Source organism: Muscardinus avellanarius (genome assembly GCF_963383645.1).
Source record: "Muscardinus avellanarius genome assembly, chromosome: 18".
In the NCBI taxonomy this organism is placed as follows: Eukaryota; Metazoa; Chordata; class Mammalia; order Rodentia; family Gliridae; genus Muscardinus; species Muscardinus avellanarius.
Genome location: NC_137804.1, coordinates 44,827,078 through 44,854,511, shown reverse-complemented (window position 1 = coordinate 44,854,511; position 27,434 = coordinate 44,827,078). Strand labels below are relative to the sequence as shown.

The 27,434-nt window shown below is 46.7% G+C and overlaps 3 protein-coding genes across 3 annotated transcripts; all 3 read left to right on the top strand.

The window, feature by feature from the left end:
* Positions 1-643: 643 nt before the first annotated feature.
* LOC308276385 (olfactory receptor 7G2-like) lies at positions 644-1,582 on the top strand (the record flags this gene model as incomplete). The annotated part of the gene is made up of 1 exon (XM_080715119.1): positions 644-1,582. One exon carries the CDS (start codon positions 644-646, stop codon positions 1,580-1,582), a length of 939 nt encoding a protein of 312 aa, XP_080571245.1.
* A 7,320-nt stretch (positions 1,583-8,902) lies between these two features.
* Positions 8,903-20,096, top strand: LOC308276656 (uncharacterized protein; the record flags this gene model as incomplete). Its single annotated transcript, XM_080715481.1, has 4 exons — positions 8,903-9,818; positions 15,077-15,256; positions 15,844-15,913; positions 19,148-20,096. The coding sequence occupies 4 exons, from the start codon at positions 8,903-8,905 to the stop codon at positions 20,094-20,096; spliced, it is 2,115 nt and encodes a 704-aa protein (XP_080571607.1).
* Positions 20,097-20,861: 765 nt separating this feature from the next.
* LOC308276414 (olfactory receptor 7G2-like) lies at positions 20,862-22,004 on the top strand (the record flags this gene model as incomplete). Its single annotated transcript, XM_080715153.1, has 2 exons — positions 20,862-21,547; positions 21,743-22,004. The coding sequence occupies exons 1-2, from the start codon at positions 20,946-20,948 to the stop codon at positions 22,002-22,004; spliced, it is 864 nt and encodes a 287-aa protein (XP_080571279.1). The 5' UTR covers positions 20,862-20,945.
* Positions 22,005-27,434: the final 5,430 nt, after the last annotated feature.

The following is a 27,434-nucleotide window of genomic DNA, read 5'->3' as shown; positions in this document are numbered from 1 at the left end:
TGCATTTATAACGCTAGGGCTGTGCTCTTTATTTCTACTTCTATTGTCTTGTTTTTGTTTTGTTTTTGTTGCTTGTTTTTGTGGTACTGGGCATTGAATTCAGAGGTGTTCTATCTCTGAGCTACACTCCCAGCCATTTTCATTTTTTTGTTTTAAAACCAGATCTTACTAAATTGGTGAGGGTCTCACTGAGTTTCTGAGGCTAGCTTGAACCCGAGGTCTTCCTGTCTTAGCCTGGCAACCTTGGCTTTTAAAGCCATGTCTCACCTGTGTTCATCTCTCAGCACATAGCATAATGTGTGAAACAGAGTAGGCATTCAGTAAATTTGGTGTCAACTGACGGGGGCGGCGGGGATGAATGAATAAGATGGGTGGTGGGAGAAATCAGCAGAGGGAAATCTCTGAATAGTCATTCCATTAAAGTATCCATGAGAAAGTCTTATTTTTAACTGGTTTCCAAGGTTCGTTATCCCCAGCAGCCATTCAGAGAATGGGCTGAAGCACAGATGACTGTTTCTCACCCCTGAGATGCATCAGCTGTGAGCTGGGGTTAAGAAACAAGCCTTTGCCTTTCTATCAGATTCCCAATGACCACAGCAGCTTCCCCATACACCGTGTGATCTCCACCAGATTCACCAGCAACATGGAGCCCAGAAACCAGACAGCTCCTTCTAAATTTCTTCTGCTGGGACTCACAGACAACCCAGCCCTGCAGCCGCTCGTCTTCAGCCTGTTCCTGTCCATGTACCTGGTCACCGTCCTGGGGAACCTGCTCATCGTCCTGGCCGTCAGCTCCGACTCCCACCTGCACACCCCCATGTACTTCTTCCTCTGCAACCTGTCCCTGAATGATGTCTGTATGAGTACAACCATGATCCCCAAGATGCTGGTGAGCATCCAGACGCAGGACCAGAGCATCTCCTACGCAGGCTGCCTCGCCCAGGCCTGTTTTGTTGTATGTTTTGTAGTCTTGGAAAATTTTCTCCTAGCAATAATGGCCTATGACCGCTACGTGGCCATCTGCCACCCGCTGAGGTACACGGTCCTTATGAATTCCTGCCTCTGCGTCCTGCTGGTTCTGGTCTCTCTGTGCATAAGCATTTTGGACGCTCTGATGCACGGCCTGATGCTGCTGCGGCTGTCCTTCTGCACACACCTGGAGATCCCTCACTTCTTCTGTGAGCTCACGCAGGTCCTCAGGCTCGCCTGCTCTGACACCCTCCTCGACAACATCCTGATCTATGTAGTAGTGCTCATATTTGGTGGTATGCCTCTTTCTGGAATCATCTTCTCTTATGTCCGCATCGTGTCCTCTGTCCTGAGAACGCCATCATCAGAAGGAAAGCAGAAAGCCTTTTCCACCTGCGGGTCCCACCTGTCTGTCGTCTCCTTGTTCTATGGGACAGCTTTGGGCGTGTACATCAGCTCTGCGGTGACCAACTCGCCCAGGAAGATGGCGGTGGCCTCGGTGATGTACTCTGTGGTCCCTCCAATGCTGAACCCCTTCATCTACAGCCTGCGGAGCAGGGACATGAAGGGCGCTGTGGGAAAGCTCACCAGTAGGATGACTTCCCTCCTATGATACGTCGTTTGGTTCTTGTTTGGGGGATTGAACCTAGGAGTATTCTAGCTCCAAGATATACCCCTAACCCTTTTTATTTTGTGTTCTAAAAACTGTCCTGGTAGGTTTCTTAGAGTCTCATTACGTTGCTGAGGATGGCTTGGAACCTGCGATCTTCCTGTCTCAGCTTCCCGTATACTAGAATTACAGGTGTGTACCACCATGCCTGTTTATCAGTGGCTTTTGACTCCGATTTCCAGATCAAGACAAGGTGATAGAATTCCTGATGAACCAGAATGCCTGTCACTTCTGACTCTACATTCTTCCAAAATGGTTTTAAAAAAAAAAACATCACAGCAGGGGCAGTTCAACTTCCCTCACACTCGAGACTATTTCTGTCTAGCTGTGCTGTGTTGGATGCATGCTGTCAAGGCTCTAAATACAGTTTCTGTGCTCAGGTTTTATTGAAGTAGAGCTGAAGTCAGGGGTTCTAGTCATAGCACACTTTGTTTGGGTACAGTCTTAGAAAATTCTACCGACCCAGTAGAAACTCTACTTAGAAACTCTACTGACCCAGTATTGACTGTTAATTAAAATGCAGCAATGGCTAAAGCCCCTTACACCGTACCTAGGCAGCTGTGTGCTTCCCCTATGCAAGCAAGCAAGGTGAGGAGCTACAGACAGGCTGCTGCCATGACTCCGAAGATAAGAACACCCGCGTGACTTGCTGTGCTGCAGGCAGACACTGAAACCTGAAAATAAAAACTGTTCTAAATCTTGAAAATTAGTCCAATAATTTCAGGCCAGGCTGGCTGTCCTGGTAAAGATAAAGGATTTTAAAAGGAGCTAAAGAAACGTCCTGCATTCTCTCATGTCGACACTAACCACTAAGCAGACATATCAGCACCTGCATTTGGTAGGCGGAACAAGAATGAGAAATGGGCCAGGGTCCGTGCGCTGGTACAACTGGGGCTGGGGAGAACTAGATATGGTGACAGAAGACCCTATTTTAGATCAGAAATTTGGGGAAGATGGAACACTCTTCTCAGACACTCCAGCCTCTTCCAAAACTGCTGTTTTTCTTTTTTCTCTCTCTTTCCTTATAATAAAACTTGCTTAAGTGCTGCAATTGCAACTGCTTGTCCTGGCTCATTATTTCTATATGGGCTGAGGAAAAGAACCCACAGCATCACCATAACCATAACAATACCACTCCTGGGTATCGAAAGAAAGAAAGAAAGAAAGAAAGAAAGAAAGAAAGAAAGAAAGAAAGAAAGAAAGAAAAGACTACCATAGCAATGCATGCATGTCTATGTTTATAAACATAGACAATTTATAATTGCCATACTGTGGAACCAGTGGAGATGTATGGCTACAATGCACCAATAAAACAGAGAATACAGGAAGCTCACAACGGCTGTCATCCCAGTACATGAGAGGCTAAGGTATGAAGACCACAGGTTTGAGGCCAACCTTAGAAACTCAGCGGGACCTTCAGCAACTCAACACAAACTCTGTTCCACAATAAAAATAAATAAATAAAAAGGTGGGGGTGTAACCTGTAGTGTTTAAATGGACTAAAGCTAAGACCATACAGCAGGGAGTAGGGGTGGTAAAATTTTAAAACATAATGAATCATAATTATATCCAATACTTTGACCTTGCTGATTGCAGAGAATATTTAAGAAATAGTTAATAGTTGGACGTGGTTGGCACATGACTATAATTCCAGTACTTGGGGGCCAAATATTGCAGGCAAATTAGCAAGGCCTTTGGCAACTTAGTGAGACCATTTCAACATAAAAAATTAAATACAATAAATATGAGGGTATAGTTTGGAGGTATAATATAATGCTCCTGGATTCAATCCCCAGTAAAACACACACACACACACACACACACACACACACACACACACACACACAGAAGAAACAGTTAAGTATTATAATAAAAGAATATTTCAACATTCACTGAACCATATGTAGATAGTTTATTGGGGGTTTATGTGATATTATATTATCTGCAATTTGTATGCTATATTTATTATTATTATCATGACAAGTATAATTTATATGATAGGTATTCTTCAAACAAAAATTTTTCTGAACACATGGATTAGACCTTCATTACATCATTTCCCAGAGTAGTGTAACATTTAAAGATACTAAAAATGGGATATATCAGCCAGGCGTGGTGGCACAGGCTTGTAATCCCAGCATTCGGGAGGCTGAGACAGGAGGGTCTCTGTTCGCGGACAGCCTCAGCTACTACTTAGTGAGGCCCTGTGCAACTCAGTGAAACCCTGTTTCAAAATAAAGAATAAAAATAGGGCTGGGGGTGTAGCTCGGAAGTAGAATGCTCCTGGGTTCCACTCCTGTACCACTAAATAAATAAATAGATAAATAGGATGTATCACATCCAGTATTTGGAACAGGTTTATCCACGTGTGATGGCAGCTGAGGTCGGTGTGAAAGGAAAAGGGGAAGGGGGAGGGGAGGAGGCACAGGCTTATCACAGGATGAGGGCTCAGCCAACACCAAGGTGAGAAAGTTGGACAACTTGCCAAAATCATACGGAAAACACATAGGGGACAATATTAAGGTTCAATATTCACTTAATTATTACACTTCTAAATGTTTGCGATTTTATAATTTTGATTTTTTATAATCATAGCTCTTTTTAACTATATCATGCTTGTGTGCGATCTGTATTTTTGCACCTTCAGCTCCATTCGGCTTCCTAACAGGATGGCATGGGTGGCGGCGCGTCAGCCGGAAGGCTGGCGTTCACTAGGGACGTCCGAGGTGCTGTGTTTGTGGAGCGCACACGATGAAGAAGAGCAGAGGAAACAGGGCGATGTGCATCTGGCCCAGCCTCAGGAGACTCTCCATCCTGAGCCCCTCCTGTCTACACATGGGGTCCTTCTGGACGTGCACTCCTGGGATCAGAGCAAAAGTGTGTTTCTTCATAATGAGGCGCTTTGGATATTCAGCCCCGAGGGAGACAGAGACTGCAGGAGTCAGGGCAGGAAGACCTGGCTCAAAAGCCCTGGCAAAGCAGAAAATCACAGCTCCGTCTTCTCCCAGAGACCCTGGACCCCCGGCTCAGCGGGCACCTCCTTACCCTGGGAACAAAGTCTGTCTCCAACCTCCAGGTGGGATGCTCAGCAGCCTTTTAAACATTATTTCTTAGTCTGGGAATTGGACCCAGGGGCATTATATCTCCAAGCTACGCCCCAACCCTTTTATATTTTGCTTTGAAACAGGCTCTTGCCAGGTGTGGGGCTGGGAGTGTGGCTGACCGTGGGGCGCTGGCTGAGCATGCACAGTGCTCCCGCCCAGTCACCAGCTCCAAACCAAACTCCACGCCAAAACTAAAACACCACCACCACCATGGTCATTGCAGCTAGAGGTTCAGGAAGCGTGCACCCTGGGTCCTGAGTCGATGCTGCCACTTCAGAGGTGCTGTTTGTGAGTTCAGAAAATGGAATGTCTTTAAAGCTAAATAAATAAATAAATTAATTAATTAATTAATTAAAAAGCTGCTGGCTCACGCTTGTTATCCCAGTACTTGGGAGGCTGCAACAGGAGGATCACAGGCTTCAAAGCCCACTCAGCAACTAAGTAAGGCCCTCATCAACTTAGTGAGAGCCTGTTTCAAAATAAAAAGTATTAAATAGGGCTGAGAGTGTAGCTCAGAGGTAGAATGCCCCTGGGTGCAATCCTCAGTAGTAACACACACACACACACACACACACACACACACACACACACACACACGGCAGGCATGGAGATGCACTCCTGTGATCCAATACTTACGTGAGATAGAAGGATTGCATCTTCAAGGACAGCCTCAGCAATGCAGGAGACACTCAGAAACCTAGTGAGACCCTGCTTCAAAAAATAAAAGTACAGCGGGCGTGGTGGCGTACGCTTGTAATCCCCGCGCTTGGGAGGCGGAGACAGGAGGATCACGCTGGTTCAAAGCCAGCCTCACTGGCTTAAGAGACCCTGTTTCCAAATAAAAATATAAAACAGGTCTGGGAGTGTAGCCCGGAGGTAGAAGGGTTTCTAGGACCCCCAGTACCACCAAAATAAAATAAAATACAAATACAGAGAGCTGGGGGTGTAGCTCAGAGGCAGAATACCCCAGAGTTCGATCCCTAGTAAAACACACACACACACACACACACACACACACACACACACACGATGAAGAATACTTTTTTGGGTGGACAGAGTGGTGCACCCCTGTAATCCCAAGATGTCCAGAGGCGGAGGCAGGAGGGTCACAAGTTGCAGGCCAATCCCAGTTACTCAGCAAGACCCTGTCTCATATCATATTTTAAAAAGAAATGTGGATGCAGCTTAGAGATGAAGAGAGGGGCTTGCCTGAGTAGAAATTAAATGTACACACTCACACGGGGTAATTCTACTCAGACATGAAGAAGAACAAGTTGATGCCATTTTCAGGAAACGGGATGGAGTGGAAAGCATTATGCTAAGCGAGGTCAGCCAGGCGCAGAAAGTGGCGGTGCCAGTGCCCCCCATATGCAGACAATAGAGAGAAACTGGAAAATAAAAGGAGCTTCAGACAAATAAAGAGAGAGGCCAGCAGCACAGAGGACGGGGATTCGGAGAGATGGGCAGAGGGAAAAAGAGTCTCAGCGAAGGAAAAAGTTTAAATCCTGCTGTGTACCCGCATGAAGTTAACAAAACCAATGTCAATAACACTCAGGAAGTGAGAGGGAGCGGGTGGGATCCTATATTGTATATTTACAATTATAATACATTACCAATAAAAGCACTGAATTGGGTAAGGGCTAATCGGATGATGTGTGGATGTACGCCTCTACCATCTTGTATTCCATTAAGATGTATGACTACAGTGCACCAATAATTTTTTTTTAATTCAGTAAACATCAGTGCTACATTGGAAACACACTCCTAAATATATTTTCAAGATATTTCAATGCGTATAATTACATTATTTATACTTACTTATATAAGGACTTTTTTAAGCTTACTATAGGAATTAGTTTTCCTGTAATTACAGAGATCTCTTATACTCACTTATATAAGAATATTTTTAAACCTACTATAAGAATTGTTTTCTCTGACATTAGTAATTATAGAGATTTGTCATTTAAAAAGAACACTGGAATTAGGGAAGAAATGAATGCAAGTTTTATGCAATGCAAGGAGAACTGAATTTTTCCCATCAGGCCTCAGGGGCAGGGAACCAGCCCTCCCGGAATCCTCCCTTGGGTTGCGGAAGAGCTGGTGTAGGGAGGAGCTGTGGAGATTGAGCCTCCAGGGCCCCAGAGGCGACAGGAGTCACCTAACTAAGTGGGGCCACTTAATTTCACAGCCTTCAAAGCCAGGAAGTTATCGGAGCCTCCTCCAGAGAAAAAACTCTTCCTGGCCGGAGCCCGCGCCTTGACAGCTGGTCGGCCTGCTCGCCCCAAGAAGTGCAGATGAAGACTTTTTGCATTCTGCATTCAGGTGAGATGTTGAGCATCATTGCCCTTGAAGCGAGCCAGGTAAGACAAAGACCATTAGTGAAGGTTTTGGACCAGGGGCGAGATGTGCTAATACAATGTCATGCTGGGGACAGAGAAACAAGTACCGCCCCCTCCCCTGCCCCTTGATGTCGCCTAGAGACACATCCGCGTGTAAGTGAAAGGGAGGTTTTCCTTATCGGGTTCTTGTCTGTGAAGTGAGATGCATGACACAGGAAGGCAAGCGTGGAGTTTACTGTAAAGAGAACACAGATGGGGGAAGAGGGGCAGATCCCCCTGCGGGCACTGGGGACGTGGTGTCCAGCAGCTGCCTCTGGACACTACTTGGGATTAGCCCTCGCCACTAGCCCTCCATTGCAAATTGCTTTCTCCCAAGGCCCAGGAGAACTGCTGCAGAGAGGTACAGCCCACGCCTAGGGGCCTCCGTTGATCTTGATGTCCAGCAGATGTCTTCTGGTCACCCCTGGGAGTTGCCTGGGCCAAGGGCCATCAATTGCACACTGCCGTCTCTCAAAGCCAACACGATTTGAGAGATAGAAACGCTCCCAAGAGGGATGAGCCCCGAATGGACAGCCTTTAAAAGTGGCGTGTCTGGGGGTCTATATGCTTCTTTGAGTGTCCCTTCCCAGTTGGGGTCCCAGACCTGTTTCCAGGGACTTAGATACGTGTCTTTCTTGAGTTTCCTCCTGTTTTTTGGGGTCCCAGACACTGCTTCCTGCCCTCTCCTGGGAATCTCCCGGGGCAGCGTATCAGCAAGAATAGCTGGAGCTTGTAAACCTCTGGCCACTCTCAGCAGGCCGTTGATCTTGGCAGCACTTGGCATTCGCCATGTTGGAAGGTAGTTAGCATCTGTGGCCTCTCAGAAATTCAAGTCTCTCTGTCTCGGCTGTCTGGCCCTGTCTGCCTTCTTTCTACCCCCTCATGAGTCACACTGATGGGGACGAAGCCTCCATTGGTCCCACATTTGGAGTAGTTTCCTTCTAAGCAGAAATCAAGGCCCTCTCCAGCATGTCGAATGTCACACGATGTTCAGAAATTTGTGTGAATTCTTGTAGAGATGTTGGGGAAGACATTCCATGTCGTAGGTGCTGGGGCTCTACAGCCGAGCACCGCTGAATGGTGCTGTAACAACAGAAACCGACTGTCTCACGGCTCTGAACCCTAGAGGGAGTGAAGCCACTTTTTGTCCACACAGGAGATATTCTAGCTTGGTCCTAAGTGTCGTTCCTACTGCCTATACATTTTTATACATTTTAATACCTCTTTTGTTTTTACTTTTGTTTTATTTTTTGGCACTGAGGATTGAACCCAGGAATGTTCTTTTCTGAGTTATATCTCCATTCCATTTTTTTTTCCCCAGTACTGGGGATGGAACCCAGGAGCATTCTACCTCTCAGCCACACCCCCAGCCCTATTTTTCTTCTTTATTTTGAGACAGGGTCTCACTGAGCTGTGAAGGGCCTCACTAAGTAGCTGAGGCTGTCCGCAAGCCAAGATCCTCCTGTCTCAGCCTCCCAAGTGCTCAGATTACAAGCGTGCACCACCACGCCCAGCTCCACCCCTTTGTATTTTTAATTTTGAAACAGGGGCTTGCTACATTGTGTGGATGGCCTCAAACCTGTGATCCTCCTGCCCCAGCCTACCAAGTTCTGGGATTACAGGCATGTGCCACCACACCTGGTCACTTTATTATCTCTTCACCCCCAGATTTTCTTTTTTTTTTTTCTGTTCTTAGGTTTTTATTTATTTTATTTTATTTTATTTTATTTTTTATTGGTGCACTGTATTCATACAGATTTTCTTATAGGTTTTTGAACAACATGGAGGCTAGAAACCAAACAGCTGTTTCAGGATTCCTCCTCCTGAGACTGACAGACGACCCAGCCCTGCAGCCGCTCGTCTTCAGCCTGTTCCTGTCCATGTACCTGGTCACCGTCCTGGGGAACCTGCTCATCGTCCTGGCCGTCAGCTCCGACTCCCACCTGCACACCCCCATGTACTTCTTCCTCTGCAACCTGTCCTTCACTGACGTGTGTTTGAGCACAACCACCATCCCCAAGATGCTGGTGAGCATCCAGACGCAGGACCAGAGCATCTCCTACACGGGCTGCCTCGCCCAGGCCTGCTTTATCTTCAATTTTGTTGGTTTAGAAAACTTCCTCCTTGCAGTGATGGCCTATGACCGCTACGTGGCCATCTGCCACCCGCTGAGGTACACGGTCCTCATGAGCCCCCGCCTCTGCCTCCTGCTGGTCCTGGTCTCTCTGTCCACCAGCACTTTGGACGCCCAGTTCCACACACTGATGCTGCTGCGGCTGTCCTTCTGTGCACCCGCAGATATTCCCCACTTCGTCTGTGAGCTTGCTCAGGTCCTCAAGCTGGCCTGCTCTGACTCCTTCATCAACACCCTGCTGCTCTACGTGATTTCTTTCCTATTTGCTGGGATTCCCTTCTTTGGAATCATCTTCTCCTATATCCACATCGTGTGCTCGGTCCTGAGAACGCCATCATCAGGAGGAATGTATAAAGCCTTTTCCACCTGCGGGTCCCACCTGTCTGTCGTCTCCTTGTTCTATGGGACAGCTTTTGGCGTGTACATCAGCTCTGCGGTGACCGACTCGCCCAGGAAGACGGCGGTGGCCTCCGTGATGTACTCTGTGGTCCCTCCATTGTTGAACCCCTTCATCTACAGCCTGAGGAACCGGGACATGAAGGGCGCCCTGAGGAGACTTGTAGGTGGGACAGATTCTCCTACATGAAAGGTCGGCGTTTGCTTTCCGACCTGGGTTTTGAGATTAAATCAAAATAACAGAATTTTAGTTGAGCTAGAATGCCTGATCCTACGTTTTTCGGTCACTACATTTTTCTTTCTAAAAATAATTGTTTTTAGAAGTTTATTGGTGCAATGTCATTATACATTCTAGTTAGATTTAAAGTCACACAATCAGGCCTTGCTTGTAATCCCAGCACTTGGGAGGCTGAGACAGGAGGATCGCACAGGTTCGAAGCCAGCCTCAGCTACTTAGTGAGACCGTTTCCAAATAAAAATATAAAATAGGTCTGGGAGTATAGCCCAGAGGTAGAAGGCCTCTCAGTTCCGCCCCCATTACCACAAAAAATAAATAAAATAAATAAATAAATAAATATCATATATGTAAAATCTCCTGCTGCTTACCTAGCCTCTGTGAGGTCCTGGCTCTAATCCTGTTATCTATTTTACACACACACACACACACACACACACACACACACACACGAATATCCTTTGCCAATACATTTTTATAAATTGACTAAAAAAACAAAATGACCAGGTCCATTTTAACTGGGCTTGAAACCCGATATTTCTTCGGAGCTGACTTTGATGTTTGACACACAATTCCAGTTGCTTAATTGCGCTCTCTGCAGGTGTGGTGGCACAAACCTGTACTCCCAGTATTGGGCGGCTTAGACACAGAAGGTGGCATGTTCAAGGACAGCCTCAGCAATAGTGAGGATCTCAGCAACCTAGTGTAAGAAATTAAAAAAAAAATCTTTACTTTTGAAGAAGAAAATTACATAGAAGTGTACTCCTTCCCGTGTTGTGATTATAGCTTAAGTGTCCATCCGTAACTCTAGCCTGGGTCTACTGTGCAATTTGAATATAAGTTAGTTCTAAGAACGCGCCCTGAACTTTTTCCTACAAGTGAGGTCATTAATGCAGAAAGTACCCTAAGACTTCACGTCTTGGTCAAATCTATGTTTCTGTCTGTAATAGAGAGCAAATAACTCAGAGTTGTGAACACAGGCCCTCCTCAAACCAGGGTGAGAGGCGGGTTCCCATCGGGGATAAAGCCAAACAGATGGCCAGTTCTGCGTGTTTGCTCACCAGACTCTATGTCGGGGCACGCGCTTCCGCAGAAGTGAATCGCCTTGCCTAGTTACTTTTGATTATGTGAGTTTTTATTCTCCGCTTCCCTAGAATCCATTTCTAACCACTTTGGGGCGTGCCTGGGATGCCTTCCATTTGGACGTAAGCCGCGGGCTCCTGACGTGCGGGAGAGAAGTTCCAGAGCCTCAATGCAGTGGCTTTTGGGTGCTGGGTATAACCTGGCAGATACCTAACTGGCCAAGACCCAGCAGAAAGCCTCTTGGTAACACAGGAGCAGGCCCAGCAAGCCTAGGTGACCAGGTCACTTCGGGCACGGACCAAGGCATGTACATCTTGGAGGGAAATACGTAACATCCTGGTGGTCAGGTACCTCAGAGGTTATGAGTGTGAGTGGGCTGTGCTCAGGACATGGAGTAAGAGTGGGGTCAGTGGATCTGCGGTTCTGTTGGTGATTTCGTACAGCTTAACCGCAGTCCTGGCGGGCCTAGCTAGGGCTTATACCCGCCTGCCTATGCTAAGACGTGCCTGGAAATCCCGTGAGGGGAGAGGCTAATAAAGTGTCTTGAGAGAGTGTAAGAAACTTCTAAGCCGGGCGTGGGGGCGCACGCTTGCCATCCCCGCGCTTGGGAGGCTGAGACAGGAGGATCGTGCAGGTTCGAAGCCAGCCTCAGCTACTTAGTGAGGCTCTCAGCAACTTAGTGAGACTCTGTTTCCAAATAAAATATAAAATAGGCCTGGGAGTATAGCACGGAGGTAGAAAGCCTCTGGGTTCCACCCCCAGTACCACCAAAAAAAAGAAAAAGAAACTTCTAATTTGAGTTAGAGCACAAGAAGCCTTCAGGTGAAAGGAGGGCTGAGCCTTCAACAGGGACACAGAACCAGGACGACAGAGATGGGAAATAAACAGAGTAGAAAAAGAAAAGACAGAAATACGTTTCCTTCAGATAGCCCCCCCCCCGGGCTTCTATGCTCAGATACTGGGGTGGTAAGCCTAGAACTAAAAACAAGAAAAAAATACCAGACTTGTTCGTTTAGAGGACTGTATTGTTTGATGCCCATGCATAGCTAATTTGCTTTGGACCAAGCAGCTGCAAGCATTTGAGACGAGCTTAATTTTACCTAAATAGGATGTGCGCTCTGTCAAACTTACCTAGCCAGACTCATCAATTGGCTCCAGAAAATTAAACCGTTTGGTGATGTGACTCGGATTCAGCTAGGAGAGAGCACCCTGCCTCCTCCTTGTACCTTTAGCTACCATCCTCCTCCACTGGGTGAACGCCACTCCGCTTCATGGCAGTCCCCCATGACATGTATGAGCGTATGGCACCGGGTCTGAGTCTTATACCAACCTGCCTGTTGCTAAGACCCACCGATAGAAACCCCACATTCCTTCTAGCAACCGAGGTGAACATTACTCTCTGCAGCCATGACCATCTGCTACAAGAGTCTCCGTTCAGCCCCAAGGAAGCACACTCACCAAGCTCTTCAGCATGGCGACTCCTCAGCTATTCTTCATCTTAAGGATGCTCTCCCCACACTGGGCGTGGTGGCGCACGCTTGTGATCCCCGCGCTTGGGAGGCGGAGACAGGAGGATCACGCAGGTTCGAAGCCAGCTGCACTGGCTTAAGAGACCCTGTTTCCAAATAAAAAAAATATATAAAATAGGTCTGGGAGTGTAGCCCAAGGTAGATGGGCTTCCAGGAACCCCAGTACCACCAAAAAAAAAAAACCCTGCTCTCCCCACATAATGTGTGAGGAAACAGTGTTTGGCAAATCTAATATTTGCATGAGCTAAACGATGAAGGACTGGGATTAGACTGAATAGCCTCAGGTGTTGTAAAATTAGATGGGAATTTAAAGGTGTATAAAGTAGCTACAGATTGGCATGACGTGAGCTAAGCTGAAAGACACGTTGGTTAAAGTGTGCAGCTAAATTCAGGACTGACCACCTTAAATCCTTGGGTTATCACAGAACAGAAGATTACAGAAATTTAAATACAAATACCGGTCCTAGGCAGAGAATGCTTCAGGCGATACCGCTCTAAGTCCGGAGGTAGAACTATGTCTGTTTTATTTTTTGCGGGAGGAGCTCATGATTTTTCTAAAATCACCTGGGTTTTTGCACATGTATTTTTGTGTTCTAATTAAAGGCCTTCTGAGTTCCTTCAGTCTGACAACCGAATAAATTTAAGGTTTGAAAATCAATTATTAACATATGCATTTTTCCTAGCTAAATGATCAGTCAGGATTATGTTTGCCTCTATACGATATCTTAAGATACAATGTCCATTGCCTTTGGAATTTTTTTCTGTGGCAGAAAAATATGTCTTAAGACACTGTGTTTATCCGACGTCTTATTTTCAGGGATAATTTCTGTGAAGAACATTTGAGTTTATTAAATGTACTTCTAAATTATTGGTCTATAAAAACGCAGTAGCATAGAGTGACCTTGCTTTTGGGTATTTACTAAAGACCACAAAGGTTACTAATATTTGGGGGGTTCAAGTCAATGTGATATATCACTCACACACATATATAACATATATATATATAACATATACATACATATATATATATATATATATATATATATATATATATAGTTATGCAATGCTTTCATGGGAAACTATCAAAAATATAAAGTATAGTGCTTTGAAAAGGTCAGTGTATCTAGATTCAGATATGTATAAAATTGGTTTAAATATAGATGTAAGGAAGAAACTAAAACTAGTACTTATAAAATAGAGGTATAAAGGTATCTGGGGTAAGGGAGGTTAAAAAGAAGATGGTTGGAACAGTGTAACTGGGATGTTCAGCGCTTTCCTTCCCGTCACCACAAGCCCATCCCCATGAATTATACCACCTGAGAGATGTGTTTCTTGGTGGAGAGGAAATAGAATCTGTAAATGTTCCCCTTAGAAGTTCAGAAGTGAAAGAATTCAAGAAACACCAAAATGGTTAGCACCAGCTGAAAGCATCTCATTTGGCCTGCAATTTCCTGCAGTGATACTGATAAAAACACCCATAATTTATATCTATAGCTGTAGTGCTTATATGATATATCCACTGAAGCTAAAATCATAGAAGAGAAAGTGGGGGTGATAAAAAATAAAATTATAAAGCATACTTACATCCAATACAGTGACCCTACTGATTGCAAAGACTATTTAAGAAGCACATGCCTGCAATTCCAGTACCTGGGAGGCTGAGATAGGAGGATTGAAGGTTCAAGGCCAGCCTTGGAAAATTAGTGAAATCCTGGGCAACTTAGTGAGACCCTGTTTCAAAATAAAACATAAAATAGTGTTGGGAGGCCGGGCGTGGTGGCGGGCGCTTGTAATCCCCATGCTCGGGGAACAGAGACAGGAGGATCACGCAGGTTCGAAGCCAACCGTGCGGCCTAAGAGACCCTGTTTCCAAATAAAAAGTATAAAATAGGTCTGGGAGTGTAGCCCAGAGGTAGAAGGGCTTCCAGGAACCCCAGCACTGCCTATATATATATATATATATATATATATATATATATATATATATATATTGTTGGGAGTACAGTTCGGAAGTAGAATGAATGCCCTGAGTTCAATCCCTAGTACCGCCCCCACCCAGCCACACAGATTAAGTAGTTAAGCATTATAATATGAAAATATTTTAATATTCACTGAACCACATTTAGATTGAGTTTGTTGGGGGGAGGTTATGTAGTATTAATTATCTGCATTACATATAATGTACTGGTTATTATTATTCTAATAAGAATAATTAATTTAGGATAGATATCCCTAAGACATTTTTTTTCGGAACACATGGATTAGATCTTAATTACATCATCTCCTAGAGTAGGGTCACACTTGACGATGCCCAGGATGGGGAGTATGATCCAGTACCTGGTGTATCCACGTGTGACGGCGGCTGAGTTAGGAAGGAGAGGGGAGAGGGGAGGGGAGGCGCAGGCGGACAGGGGACGAGGGATCGGCCAACACCAGCATGAGAAAGTTGGAGAACTTGTCAAAATCTTACGGCAAACGTGCAGAGAACCAGTGTTAAGGCTCACGGCGCCTTCACTTAATTGTTTGCAATTTTATGGCCTCTTAACTCTTCTTAAAGCATTATCGTGCTGACGTGCAGCACGCCTGTGTGTGCGTGTGAGACCTGTGTTCTTGTACCTTCGATTCCGCTTCCTGATGGGATGGCATGGGTGGCGGTACGTCAGCTGGAAGGCCGTGTTCACCAGGGACATTCAGTGTGCCGTGTTTTCGAGGCGCACACTGCACAGGGAAGAGCAGAAGCCGCAGCTGCGGTGGAGTGGTGCGCACCTGCCCGGCATCCTAAACCTCCATCCTAAACCCTCCTGTCTATGCTCTAATATGCCCAAACTAGGAAACACAAAGGATACCAGTGGGACTCCAGATAATGGAGGGGAAATATCAGCAAAGTTTGCATGGAAAGATAGGAGAGGAGGAAGGCTGATCTTGATTAATGAGGGTCTACATCTGAACATGTGTAAAATTATGAATAAGACATGGTTAATCTGGACAACCATTGGTGGGAGTGGGGAAGGGAAAATGGGGGCAGGGGGAAGAGAGCACCAAATATAGTTTAAATGTAGACTATTTATGTTCAATAAATAATTATTAAAAAAATAAAAATAAATTAATTAATTTAAAAAATAACACAGCTAATTTGAAAAATCAAAAAATAAAAATAAAAAATAAACCCTCCTGTCTGCTGCCGGGTCCTTTGGGACATGTACGCCTGGGATCAGAGGGAAAGTGTGCTTCTGCATAATGAGGCATATTGAGCCCCGAGGGAGGCAGAGACTGCAGGATCAGGGCAGGAAGACTTCACTCAAAAGCCCTGGCAAAGCAGCAAGCCATGGCTCCGTCTTCTCCCAGAGACCCTGGGCCCCCGGCTCAGCGGGCCCGTCTCCTCGTTCCAGGAACAGACTCTGTCTCCAACCTCCAGGTGAGACGCCCAGCAACCTCTATTAAAATTATTTCTTAGTCTAGGGATTCTGTCTTCGAGTCACACTCCAGCCCTTTTGATATTTTATTTAGAAACAAGGTCTTGCAGCCGGGCGTGGTGGCGCACGCTTGTAATCCCCGCGCTTGGGAGGCGGAGACAGGAGGATCGCGCAGGTTCGAAGCCAGCCGCACTGGCGTAAGACTGTTTCAAAAATATAAAAAATAGGTCTGGGAGTGTAGCCCGGAGGTAGAAGGGCTTCCAGGAACCCCAGTACCACCAAAAAAAAAAAAAAAAAAAAAAAAAAAGAAAGAAAAGAAACAAGGTCTTGCTAGGCTGCTGAGAATTTTGCTTAGTTGCTGGAGCTGGCCTTGAACCTGGGGCCCTCCTTTCTCAGCCTCTCAAGTACTGGGATTACAGGCGCGAATCCAGCCAGATAACCCCAAGTCCCTGACGGATTTGGACATGAGTGTGGGTGTTTGGCGAGGGTTCCCTCCAAGGGAAGCAGAGGTCCCATTCAGGAGGTGATGAGCGGCGTCTCCCCACAGCACCGCTGCCCTCTCCAGCCTCCCCACCTTCCACACACGCTCTCCGGCGCTCACACGGCCCTCGCTCTGCCCTGCCGGCACCTGCTCTTGGAACAGCAGCAAGAGAAAGCTGCCCCTTCTCAAACATGATGTTTTATTTATTTTAAAAAAATTTTTATGGTGCACTGTATTCGTACATCATAATGGTGTAAAAAACTTGTGTTGACAAACACGCACACGCCACCCAGTTAGCCCCAACCCATTACCCACCCGATTCCTTCCCCAGCCCTCCTTCTCATGCTTGGCTTAGTGGTTGACTCTGATGCGTTTTGTTTTGTTTGGGGCGCTAGGTTTGAACCAGGGGTATTCTACCTCTGAGCTACACCCCCAGCTCCGTTTTATTTTTTATTTGGAATCAGAGTCTTGTTAAGTTATTGAGGACCTCTCCAGATTGCTGAGGCTGGTCTCAAACTTGCAATCCTCCTGTCTCAGCCTCCCAGGTACTGGGATCGCAGGCATGCACCACCACGCCTGCTCCATTGCTTTCCTCTGAGTGGATAAAAGGGTCATTTGCTATTGCTTATGGAAGACACACACACACACACACACACACACACACACACACACACACACACGATTAGAGATGTCAGTCAGAGAGCCCCGCCTGCTCAGAACTGTGCTGGCTACATTTGATCTATTCTCATCCTTAACGTAGTTCTGAGACTTCTAGCCCCCTCCCTAGTGATTTGAGTCATTATTGCACAAATTAAAATTATGCATGTATTTAACCTGCACACTATCTTGACTGGGGGAGGGCAGGTTGTGAAATGGTCACCAGGTAGGTTCCTGGGGCTCAGGAACACACCCCCAGGCATTTTCCATGATACACACAAGGACACCCAGGCTTCTTGTCCCGCTGAAGATTGGTCCCGCTCACAAGGCGCCGGAGGCAGGCTGCGTGCTGAGACTGCGACTGACAGAGGCCCTTCTCTCTTCCCAGGAGGAACACGCTGCTCTCGGCGGGCTCTCCTGGTAAAATGCCTGATCACTCCAGTCTGTTCGAGCTTGTAAGTTTCTGTCTCCCAAAAGCCAGACATTTGTTTTTCCTTTTCCAGCTATCTTCATACGAGCCTCTGCGTGCCATTCTTCCTGGCACCTGGCGGCCGGCTGGTTTGTTGTTTGTCACGTGTAATGACGTGTTACCTAGTCGTTAAGGGGAGATCTTCGCCAGGCGTGGTGAGACCTGTCTGACTCCCCAGTACTTGGCAGGATGAGATGTGAGAATGGCCGGTTCGAGGCCAGCATCGGCAAAGGAGGGAGGCCCTCGGCAGCTTAGTGAAACCCTGTTTCAAAATAAAATCAAATAGGGCTAGAGCATAGCTCAGAAGTAGAGTACTCCTGGGTTCAATGCCCCAAATCAATCAATCAATCAATCAATCAATCTCTCTCTCTCCCTCTCTCTGTCACACACACACACACACACACACACACACACACACACACACACGCACACGGAAGCTATTCCTTTAGGATGACATAGGGAATGTCTCACACATACTTACTCAGTCTCCCTGAGAATCCATTGCAAAGGCTCACGGTGCACGATTCCAGGGAGGGGCTCGTGCACACCGGGTGTTTAAAGGCAGCATTTCCCATCTCTTCTCATGGCCATCTGGGTGAATGCCTCAGCCGGCTAAAATTAACCGCACGTGTGGAAGAAGAGACCCTGAAAATCAAGGGGTACTTGGGTGTTTTTTTTTTTTCAATAAGAAACCACTAAAATTCTAAAGGAAAATTACGAGACGTGCTGAACTTTTAGGAATGCTAATCCTGTACAGTCCAGGTGCAGGACAGAGGCTGGGCAAGGTGGCTGAGCCAGGACCCTGTCCCTGCCAGGCAGCGTGGGCCCCCCGAGGGCGTGGAGCTGCAGCGTGAACCAAGTCCTCTGTACTGTGCGGACCGCTGCAAATTCTGAGGCATGCCAAGTGAGGAACCCTGACTCTCAGATACAGATTTGATCAGTTATTTCTCAAGAAAAAACAACACATCTCATCCTTTGTAATAGCTTCAGCAATTGAATGTGCATGCGTGTGTGTGTGTGTGTGTGTGTGTGTGTGTGTGTGTGTGTGTGTTTTACTGGGGATTTAACTGGAAATTCTACCTCCAAGCTATTGCCCCAGGACAATTCTTAATTTTTTTTATTTTAAAACAGGGTCTCACTAAGCTGTTGAGTGACTTGCAACGTTCCTGACACTGGTCTCAAATCTGATCGGTCTTGGCCTCACAAGTGCTAGTATTATAGGTGTGTGCCACCACACCCAGATTAAGGTACTGGTTTTGTTGTTATTATTGTTTTGTTTTGTGTTTAATCATTTTTTAAATTTTTTATGTTGTTGCACTGAGGATTGAACCCAGGGGCATTCTAACTCTGACCTATCCCCCCAGCCCATTTAAATTTTTTTTAATTTATTTTTTAATGTTTTTGTTTTTATTTTTGTTTTGAAACAAGGAAGGTCTCATTAAGTTGTCAAGGATCTCACTAAATTTCTTTCTATAATCTATGCTAAAACAGACAGCTGGCCATCATTCCAGGTCTCCTCAGCCATATAGCCAGACAGTTGCCAAGAATCTCCATTTTTGCCATTCCAGGTGACATGGTTAACAGTCGTGCAGAAACGACTCATTTACTTCTCACCCATTTTTCCTTAAGTTTCACCAGCACCATGGAAAACACAAACCAAACATCCGCTTCCAAATTCCTCCTCCTGGGACTGACAGACGACCCAGCGCTGCAGCCGCTTGTCTTCAGCCTGTTCCTGTCCATGTACCTGGTCACCGTCCTGGGGAACCTGCTCATCGTCCTGGCCGTCAGCTCCGACTCCCACCTGCACACCCCCATGTACTTCTTCCTCTGCAACCTGTCCCTGAATGACGTCTGTTTGAGCACAACCATCATCCCCAAGATGCTGGTGAGCATCCAGACGCAGGACCAGAGCATCTCCTACGCGGGCTGCCTCACCCAGCTGTGCTGTGTCCTGACTTTTTGTGGGCTAGAGAACTGTCTCCTGGCGGTGATGGCCTATGACCGTTACGTGGCCATCTGCCACCCGCTGAGGTACGCGGTCATCATGAGCCCCCGCCTCTGCGTCCTGCTGGTGCTGCTGGTCCTGCTCCTGAGCATCGCGCACGCCCTGCTGCACACAGTGATGGCGCTGCCGCTGTCCTTCTGCGCGCACCCAGAGCTCCCCCACTTCTTCTGTGAGCTCGCGCAGGTCGTCAGGCTCGCCTGCTCAGACACCTTCATCAGTAACGCCCTGCTGTACTCAGTGGGTAATATATTTTTTGGTGTTCCTCCCTTGGGGATTATTTTCTCTTATATTAAAATTGTGGCCTCCATTTTGAGTACGCCATCAGTGGGGAGGAGGTACAAAGCCTTTTCCACCTGCGGGTCCCACCTGTCCGTTGTCACCTTATTCTATGGGACAGGTTTTGGCGTGTACTTGAGTTCTGCAGTGATGGGCTCCTCTGTTAAGAGTGTCGTGGCTTCCGTGATGTACACTGTGGTCCCCCAAATGCTGAACCCCTTTATCTACAGCCTGAGGAACAGGGAGATGAAGGGCGCCTTGAGGACTCTTGTGACTGGGCCACCTGCGCTGTGATTGTGTCCTCGGCTCAGGGCTTTGATTTCCAGAATGAATTAGAGTGACCAGAACACAGGTGAGCCAGAATGCCGTGTCTTCTGTTATCAGGTCCTCCAGTATACCTAGATACCCAACATGGCCAGGCAGCTCTTGGACAGTCACACACTGTATCTCACACTGTGAGGGAAACTGAGCTCCCCGAGTGGCCCAGGGGCACACGGGGACGATAGAATGAACTCATCTGTGATTTTTAAAAACCTTCAGATGATTTTAAAATGAGCTTATGTTTGGATGTTGTGGCCTTAGAAGGTAGATCTAAATATTTCATTATCAACATTTGTTGAAAGCAAGACTCTCCATCCAAAAGTCACGTTTGTATTTGATTCCTTCTCAACACTTTGCACCCAATCTGAAAAAGGACTGGTTTTCAATCAGGTTTCATCTCAGTGAAGGGAAAGGAGGAAAAACAGGAGTCAGTGGACAAGTACAGAGGGGAAAGCAGCATCAGAAAACACCTGAATATTCACTTGAGTCCACAGCACCACGAGAAAGGTTTGGTTTTAATCAATTATGTCTTAAAATATATCAACTGCTATGGCACTCTGGGGTCATGCTGGAGCCTGGAGAGCGGTCCTCACTGCAGGGAAGATGAGCAGTAAGTAGAGATGAGGAGTGACAGCTCTCGTGTCTATCAACTTCCCACGGCTGGTGCTTTTCAGACATTTTTATTATCTTTTCACCCCATGCTTTTTATAAAAATTCACCAGCAACAGGCAACCCAGAAACCTAACATCTTCCGAATTCCTCCTCCTGGGACTGACAGACGACCCAGTGCTGCAGCCGCTCGTCTTCAGCCTGTTCCTGTCCATGTACCTGGTCACCGTCCTGGGGAACCTGCTCATCGTCCTGGCCGTCAGCTCCGGCTCCCACCTGCACACCCCCATGTACTTCTTCCTCTGCAACCTGTCCTTCACCGATGTCTGTATCAGCAGCACCACCATCCCCAAGACGCTGGTGAGCATCCAGACGCAGGACCAGAGCATCTCCTACGCGGGCTGCCTCGCCCAGGCCTGTTTTGTTTTGAACTTTGCTGGCCTGGAAAACTGTCTCCTTGCAGCCATGGCTTATGACCGCTTTGTGGCCATCTGCCACCCCCTGAGCTACACCGCCATCATGAACCCCCGCCTCTGTGCTCTGCTGATTCTGTTGTCTGTGCTCGTCAGCGCTGCCAACGCGCTGCTGCTCAGTCTGACGGCACTGCGGCTGTCCTTCTGCGCAGACCTGGACATCCCCCATTTCTTCTGTGAACTGGCGCAGGTCATCCAGCTGGCCTGTTCTGACACCTTTATCAATAACATCATGGTGTACGTTGCGGCTCTCGTGTTTGGTGGTGTACCTGTCTCGGGGATTATTTTCTCCTATACTCACATTGTCTCCTCCGTTTTGAGAATCCCCTCAGTGAGAGGAAGGTATAAAGCCTTTTCCAATAGCCGGGCGTGGTGGGCACGCTTGTAATCCCTGCGCTTGGGAGGCAGAGACAGGAGGATCGCGCAGGTTCGAAGCCAGCCACGCGCGCTGGCTTAGGAGACCCTGTTTCCAAATAAAAATGTAAAAATAGGTCTGGGAGTGTAGCCCGGAGGTAGAAGGGCTTCCAGGAACCCCAGTACCACCAAAAAAAAAAAAAAAAAAAGAAAAGCCTTTTCCACCTGCGGGTCTCAGCTGTCTATGGTCTCCTTGTTCTATGGGTCGGGTTTGGGCGTGTACATCAGCTCCGCGGTGACCGACTCGCCCAGGAAGATGGCGGTGGCCTCGGTGATGTACTCTGTGGTCCCTCAGATGCTGAACCCCTTCATCTACAGCCTGAGGAGCAGGGACATGAAGGGCGCCCTGAGGAGGCTCAAGGGAAGGGTCCCATCTCTTCTGTGATGTGCCATTTGCTTTGGACTGAGTTGAACTCTAAGCCACAGACATAGGATTACGGATGAGCCAAAAGAATCCCGATACCAGGGGTTCTCTAAGATGAGCAGATGACACAGCCACCGAGTCTGCTGCTCTTCATCTACAAGTGTGACGTGCGGCAGATGGTTCCAGCTCTCCACACCCGCTGGTTTGCGCCATCGGGCCACGGACTCAGAGCCTCGGCTAGGTGCTTTCACTCTTTCTTTCTTAATTGGTCGTTGTAATTTCACATCATAATGAGGTCCAGGCCAATAGAAAGGGCATGCACACAGCACAGCCCTTCAGGTACCCCCGCTCCTCATTCCTGGACCAAATATTGAAACTGGTGTCGACAGCTCCATATATGAACATAGCAGTAGTTGAACTATTTCTTCACCGGGTCTCCCTGTCACTTCCCATCTCCCTCCCCGAATCCCCTTCCACTATTCAACTAGGGGGCTCTAATTTCTAAGGATATTTAAAGACATTTCTAAGATATATATATATATATATATATATATATGTATATATATTCAAACATATATGTATATACACACAAGTGGAGTCATACATGCTGTGGGCACAGTGTGACATTTATCCTGTGTGTATGGTGTGTAAAGATTAGATGAAGCCGGGCGTGGTGTTGCACGCTTGTAATCCCAGCGCTTGTGAGGCAGAGAAGGGACGATTGCACTAGTTGGAAGCCAGCCTCGCTGGCTTAAAAGACCCTGTTTCCAAATAAAAAATATAAAATAGGTCTGGGTGTGTAGCCCGGAGGTAGAAGTGTTTCCAGGAACCCCAGTACCACCACCAGAAAAAAAAAAAAATTAGATGTAGCCGTGCGTGGTGGCACACGCTTGTAATCCCAGCATTTGGGAGGCTGAGACCTGAGGATCGCGGTTCGCGGCCAGCCTCAGCTACTTAGTGAGGCCCTCCGCAACTTAGTGTGACCCTGTTTCAAAATAAAGAATAAAATACAGGGCAGGAGGTGTAGCTCGGAGGTCAAATGCCTCTGGGTTCCATCTCCAGACCCACCAAAAAAAAAAAAAAAAAGAGAGAGAGAGATTAGATGTGGTTAAGCGGAATGGCAACCACCTCACATTTGATGAGTTTTTGTTTGGAACTCTGAGAACGTTCTCATTTTGACATGTTATATGAGGTCTTGCCTGGCGTGTGTATCCTCCCTTTCTATGGAACATCAGAAGCCATCTCTTTTCCCAGTGGCGCCCCTGTATCTGTTAGCCATCCCTGCGGCCCCACGTCCTCTAAGGCTCCCTTTCTACTCTCTCCTATGAGATCAACTCAGGTTTTTACACATAAGTGAGAGTATGTGGCATTTGTCGTTCTATGACGTACTTTTTCACTTAGCATAATGTTAAGTTCCATCTATGTGGCCACAGATGACAGTATTTTTTTTCTCTGTGGTGCTGGGGAATGAACCCAGGAGCATTCTACCTTAGAGCCACACCCTTGGCCCCACTGTTTATTTTAAAGCAGGGTCTTCGTAAACCATTGAGGGTCTTTCTGGTATTGAACCTACGATCCTTTTGTCTCAGCCTCCAAAGGAGTGAAATGACAAGTGCAAACCACCACGCCTGGATGAGTTTACTTTGTATGTCTGAATAATATTCCATTGTGAACATACACCACATCTTCTTTATGTATTCACGCACTGACTGACACCTAGGATAATTTCATAGCTCGATTGTCATGAATAATGCACACAGGAGTGTGATGTGTCTCGTATATGCCGGCTTAATTTCAAATATATACCCAGTAGTGAGATAGTTGGATCCTATGGTAGTTTTATTTATTGTTGATTAAGAAAGCTTCCTACTGTTTTTCATGATGCACCCTATCATTCACTTCCCACCGTCGTCTCTGTTTCCCTTACTCTACATACTCACCAGCACTTCTTGTTTTTTGTGGCTTTTTACAATTTTTGGTACTGTGTATTCTACCTCTGAACTCCACCCTCAACCCTTTCTATTTTCGTTTCGAACAGGGTCTCACTAGTTTCTTGTTAACTGGTTGAGGCTGTCTTGGACTCGTGATCCTCCTCACCTTCCAAGCACTGGATTGCAGGGCTGTGCCACCACGCCTGGGATTTTTTCTCATTTTGATATTAGTCTCGGTAGCCGAGGTGAGATATCGCATTGCAATTTTGATTTGAATTTCCTTGATGATTACTGTTGCTGAATATTTTTTCATAGAGTTGCCGGTCATTTGTGACTGGGGATTGAAACTGGGAGCGTTGTACCTTTGAGATGCACCCTGATCTCTTTTTAATTTCTTTTTGCTTTGAAACAGGATCTCAATCGGTTTCTAAGAGTCTCTCTAAATTGGTGGTGCCTGTCTCGAACCTACGATCCTTTTGTCTCAGCCTCCCAAGTATTGGGATTACAGGTGTGCACGGTTATGAAATCCTAAAAGGGGTTAATCCAAATAAGTGTTTTGATGATAAATTTATATCTGATGAATTAAATACACAGAGTGAAGATCAAGGCTCAGGAAAGGTCAAATGGTCCTCAGAGGAAGACCCCACAGTGTGTGTGCATTGTGGTAATGTCTTAGCCACATACAGTCATGTTCTGTACCCCTCCTATGAAATCTGCTTCCACACCTACGAGAAGAGGCAAGCTTCAGGCCCCACTGCTCTGGGCACACACACACAACTGGGATGGGGTTAGGGAGGGTTTTTGCACACGCGCTTGCAAGGCGCGTACTCTGTAGTGAGCAGAAGCAGTCGAGAAGTGAATGGACAAGCTGGATCTGAGAGGGAGGCACTCGGCCACCCCACTCTCCACTACCTGGAGTCTTGGTCTTTAAGGATTTACGCTGTCCTCGGATCCAAATCACAAGAAGAATATTTTTCTAATGAGGAGCACTGGATATTAGGCCCAGGGGATACATGGAATATATATTCTGTGTGCAGTCAGGAAGCGGGGTCTGATGATCACCAGGGCACGTCTCGCTGGCACGGAGCCCAGCGCCTCAGCCGGTCCCTCTACACCTGCCGAGGACAGATCTACGGTGTCCGTCCGACATCCAGGGCAGAGCACGGGCCGTTCCACAAAGATGCCAGCCAGGTAACCCACCACCTCTCAAAGTTTTGGAAACGAGGCAGGTGTTTGCTAATTTTGATGCTGTTTTTTAAAATTTTTATCGGTGCCTTGTAGCCATACATCTCAACGGAGCACAAGCTGGCAGAGGCACACATGCACACCTCACTCATTTAGCCCTTCCCCAATTTGCACCCCACTCCCTCCCCTCTTCCTCCTCCTCATGTTTGGCTTAGTGATTGATATGTTTGTGAATCTGGCCTAAGGGACCAAGACCGAGGCCCCGCGGACCTGTCAGTCTACTCTCTGGACATTCCCTGACACTTGTGTAAAATCAGTCCTCCGTGCAAGCCGGGTCAGGAGCGTGCTCCTCTGGAGCAGAGCCTCTTCTCAAATGCGGCAACTGAGATAAGATCGGCTGGCCTTTCCCCGCACCCTTTGGCTGGTGGAGGGAGAGCAGAGGTGCTCAACAGAGACACCCCAGGGTCCATCACCTCCCTGTGCCTCTTGGTAGAGAAGGGCTTTGGCTTCTTCTCTGAACTGGTGTGAGGATGCTGGAGAGGAAGCGCAGACCTGGACGAACCAGGAGGCTACCAGTACCTCTCTAAAATAAACAACAGCAGAGATATTGTAAGAATAGTTAAAAAAGGACCACCGTGCCTCCCCTTTTGAGAACTAGCTGATATTCATGTTCTGCTAATCAGCTTCATATCCTTTTATAGGCGATAAGTACATAACTTCTATGCAAGTTAAAAATTATAAGTAAGTAGGATGTGGTGGCATGCACCTGTCATCTCAGTATTTGGGAGGCTGAGACAGGAGGATCGGAGGCTCAGGGCCAATCTCAGCAATTTAAAGTGATCCCCAGTAACATAATGAGATCGTGTTTCAAAAAAATATATTTAGGGCTGGGTGTGTAGCTTTGAGGTAGAACACCCCTGGGTTGTAAATATGAACACACACACAATATAGACACCTTTTATATTCCCTTCCACAAAGGTTATGAGCTTTCCTATGCCTGATTTCGCATTTTATGTGTATCCATCTGTAGAAGTGTATGAGAGGGGAAAGCTCCAAAGTGTCAACCAGATAGAAAAAGGAGAAGTTGTGATATATCGATGCAGTGGAATACTTTATGTGGTTATAATTAATGAAGCAGAATTAAAATAATCAGCTTGAATTTTAAAATGATGTAAGAAATCAATAGTAAAATGGTATGCACAGTATTTTGCTTGTAATATAGAATTTTTAAGGTTTGACTCCCAAGTCAGCTGTGGTGGCGCACGCCTGTAATCCCAGCATCCGGGAGGCTGAGACAGGGGGATCGTGGTTCATAGACAGCCTCAGCTACTTAGTGAGGCCCTTGTAACCCAGTGAGCCCCTGTATCAAAATAAAGAATAAAAAATAGGGCTGGGGTGTAGCTCGGAGGTAGAATGCCCCTGGGTTCCATCTCCAGTACTGCAAAATAAAATAAGATAAATAAATAAAGTTCAAATCCCAGAAACGTGGTAGGTTGAGACAGGAGGATCCCAAATTTGAGGCCAGCCATGACATGTTAATGAGAAACTGTCTCATGAATAAAATAAAAAGAGCCGGGAGTGCAGCACTGTTATACATCACCCTGGGTTGATCCCCACACCACAGTGTAGTAAGTGAGTAAGTAAATATATAAATAAGAACCACGAAATTACTTGTGGAACAATAATATAAAATATAATTAAAACCTACATGGGAATCACATATATCAGAGTAGCAGCCTTTCATTTTTATACTTTACGTTATGTGCAGATAGTGTACAACAACCCAACTCAAACCGGCACAGTAGCACATGCCTGTGATCCCAGCACTTTCTCGACTGTGCCTGGAGGATTGCAGGTTTGAGATCAGCCCAGACACCTTCTGAGACCCTCAGCAACTCAATGAGACCGTGTTTCAATATAAGAAGTAAACAGGGCTGGGCACGTAGCTCGGAGGTAGACTGCCCCTGTGTTCAGACCCTGTCGGTTTGATGAATATTAAAGCGTTTCCCATGGAGGACCCTGCGTACCATTCAGTGTCCATTCCCTGCACATTTTCTTTTTTTCCCCTTGCACATGTTCTGTGCTTCTTGATCCACATATCTGATTTGCTTGTTCGTGTAAGTGATTTTGACGGCAGTGTGTGCATGCCGAATGAACGGCAAACTCATTTGCTTTTCTCTCCCGTCCTCTGTCTTTGACCACGACCCCCACGGGGAAGTGCAGCACGTAAAGTGTGCGCTCCTTAAAATGTGCGGCTGCAGCCCAGCGGCACTCTCTCTTCCCTCTCTTCTCACTTTGCCCGTTGACTGCTTCCCTCCTAGAGCGGGACTGTGCC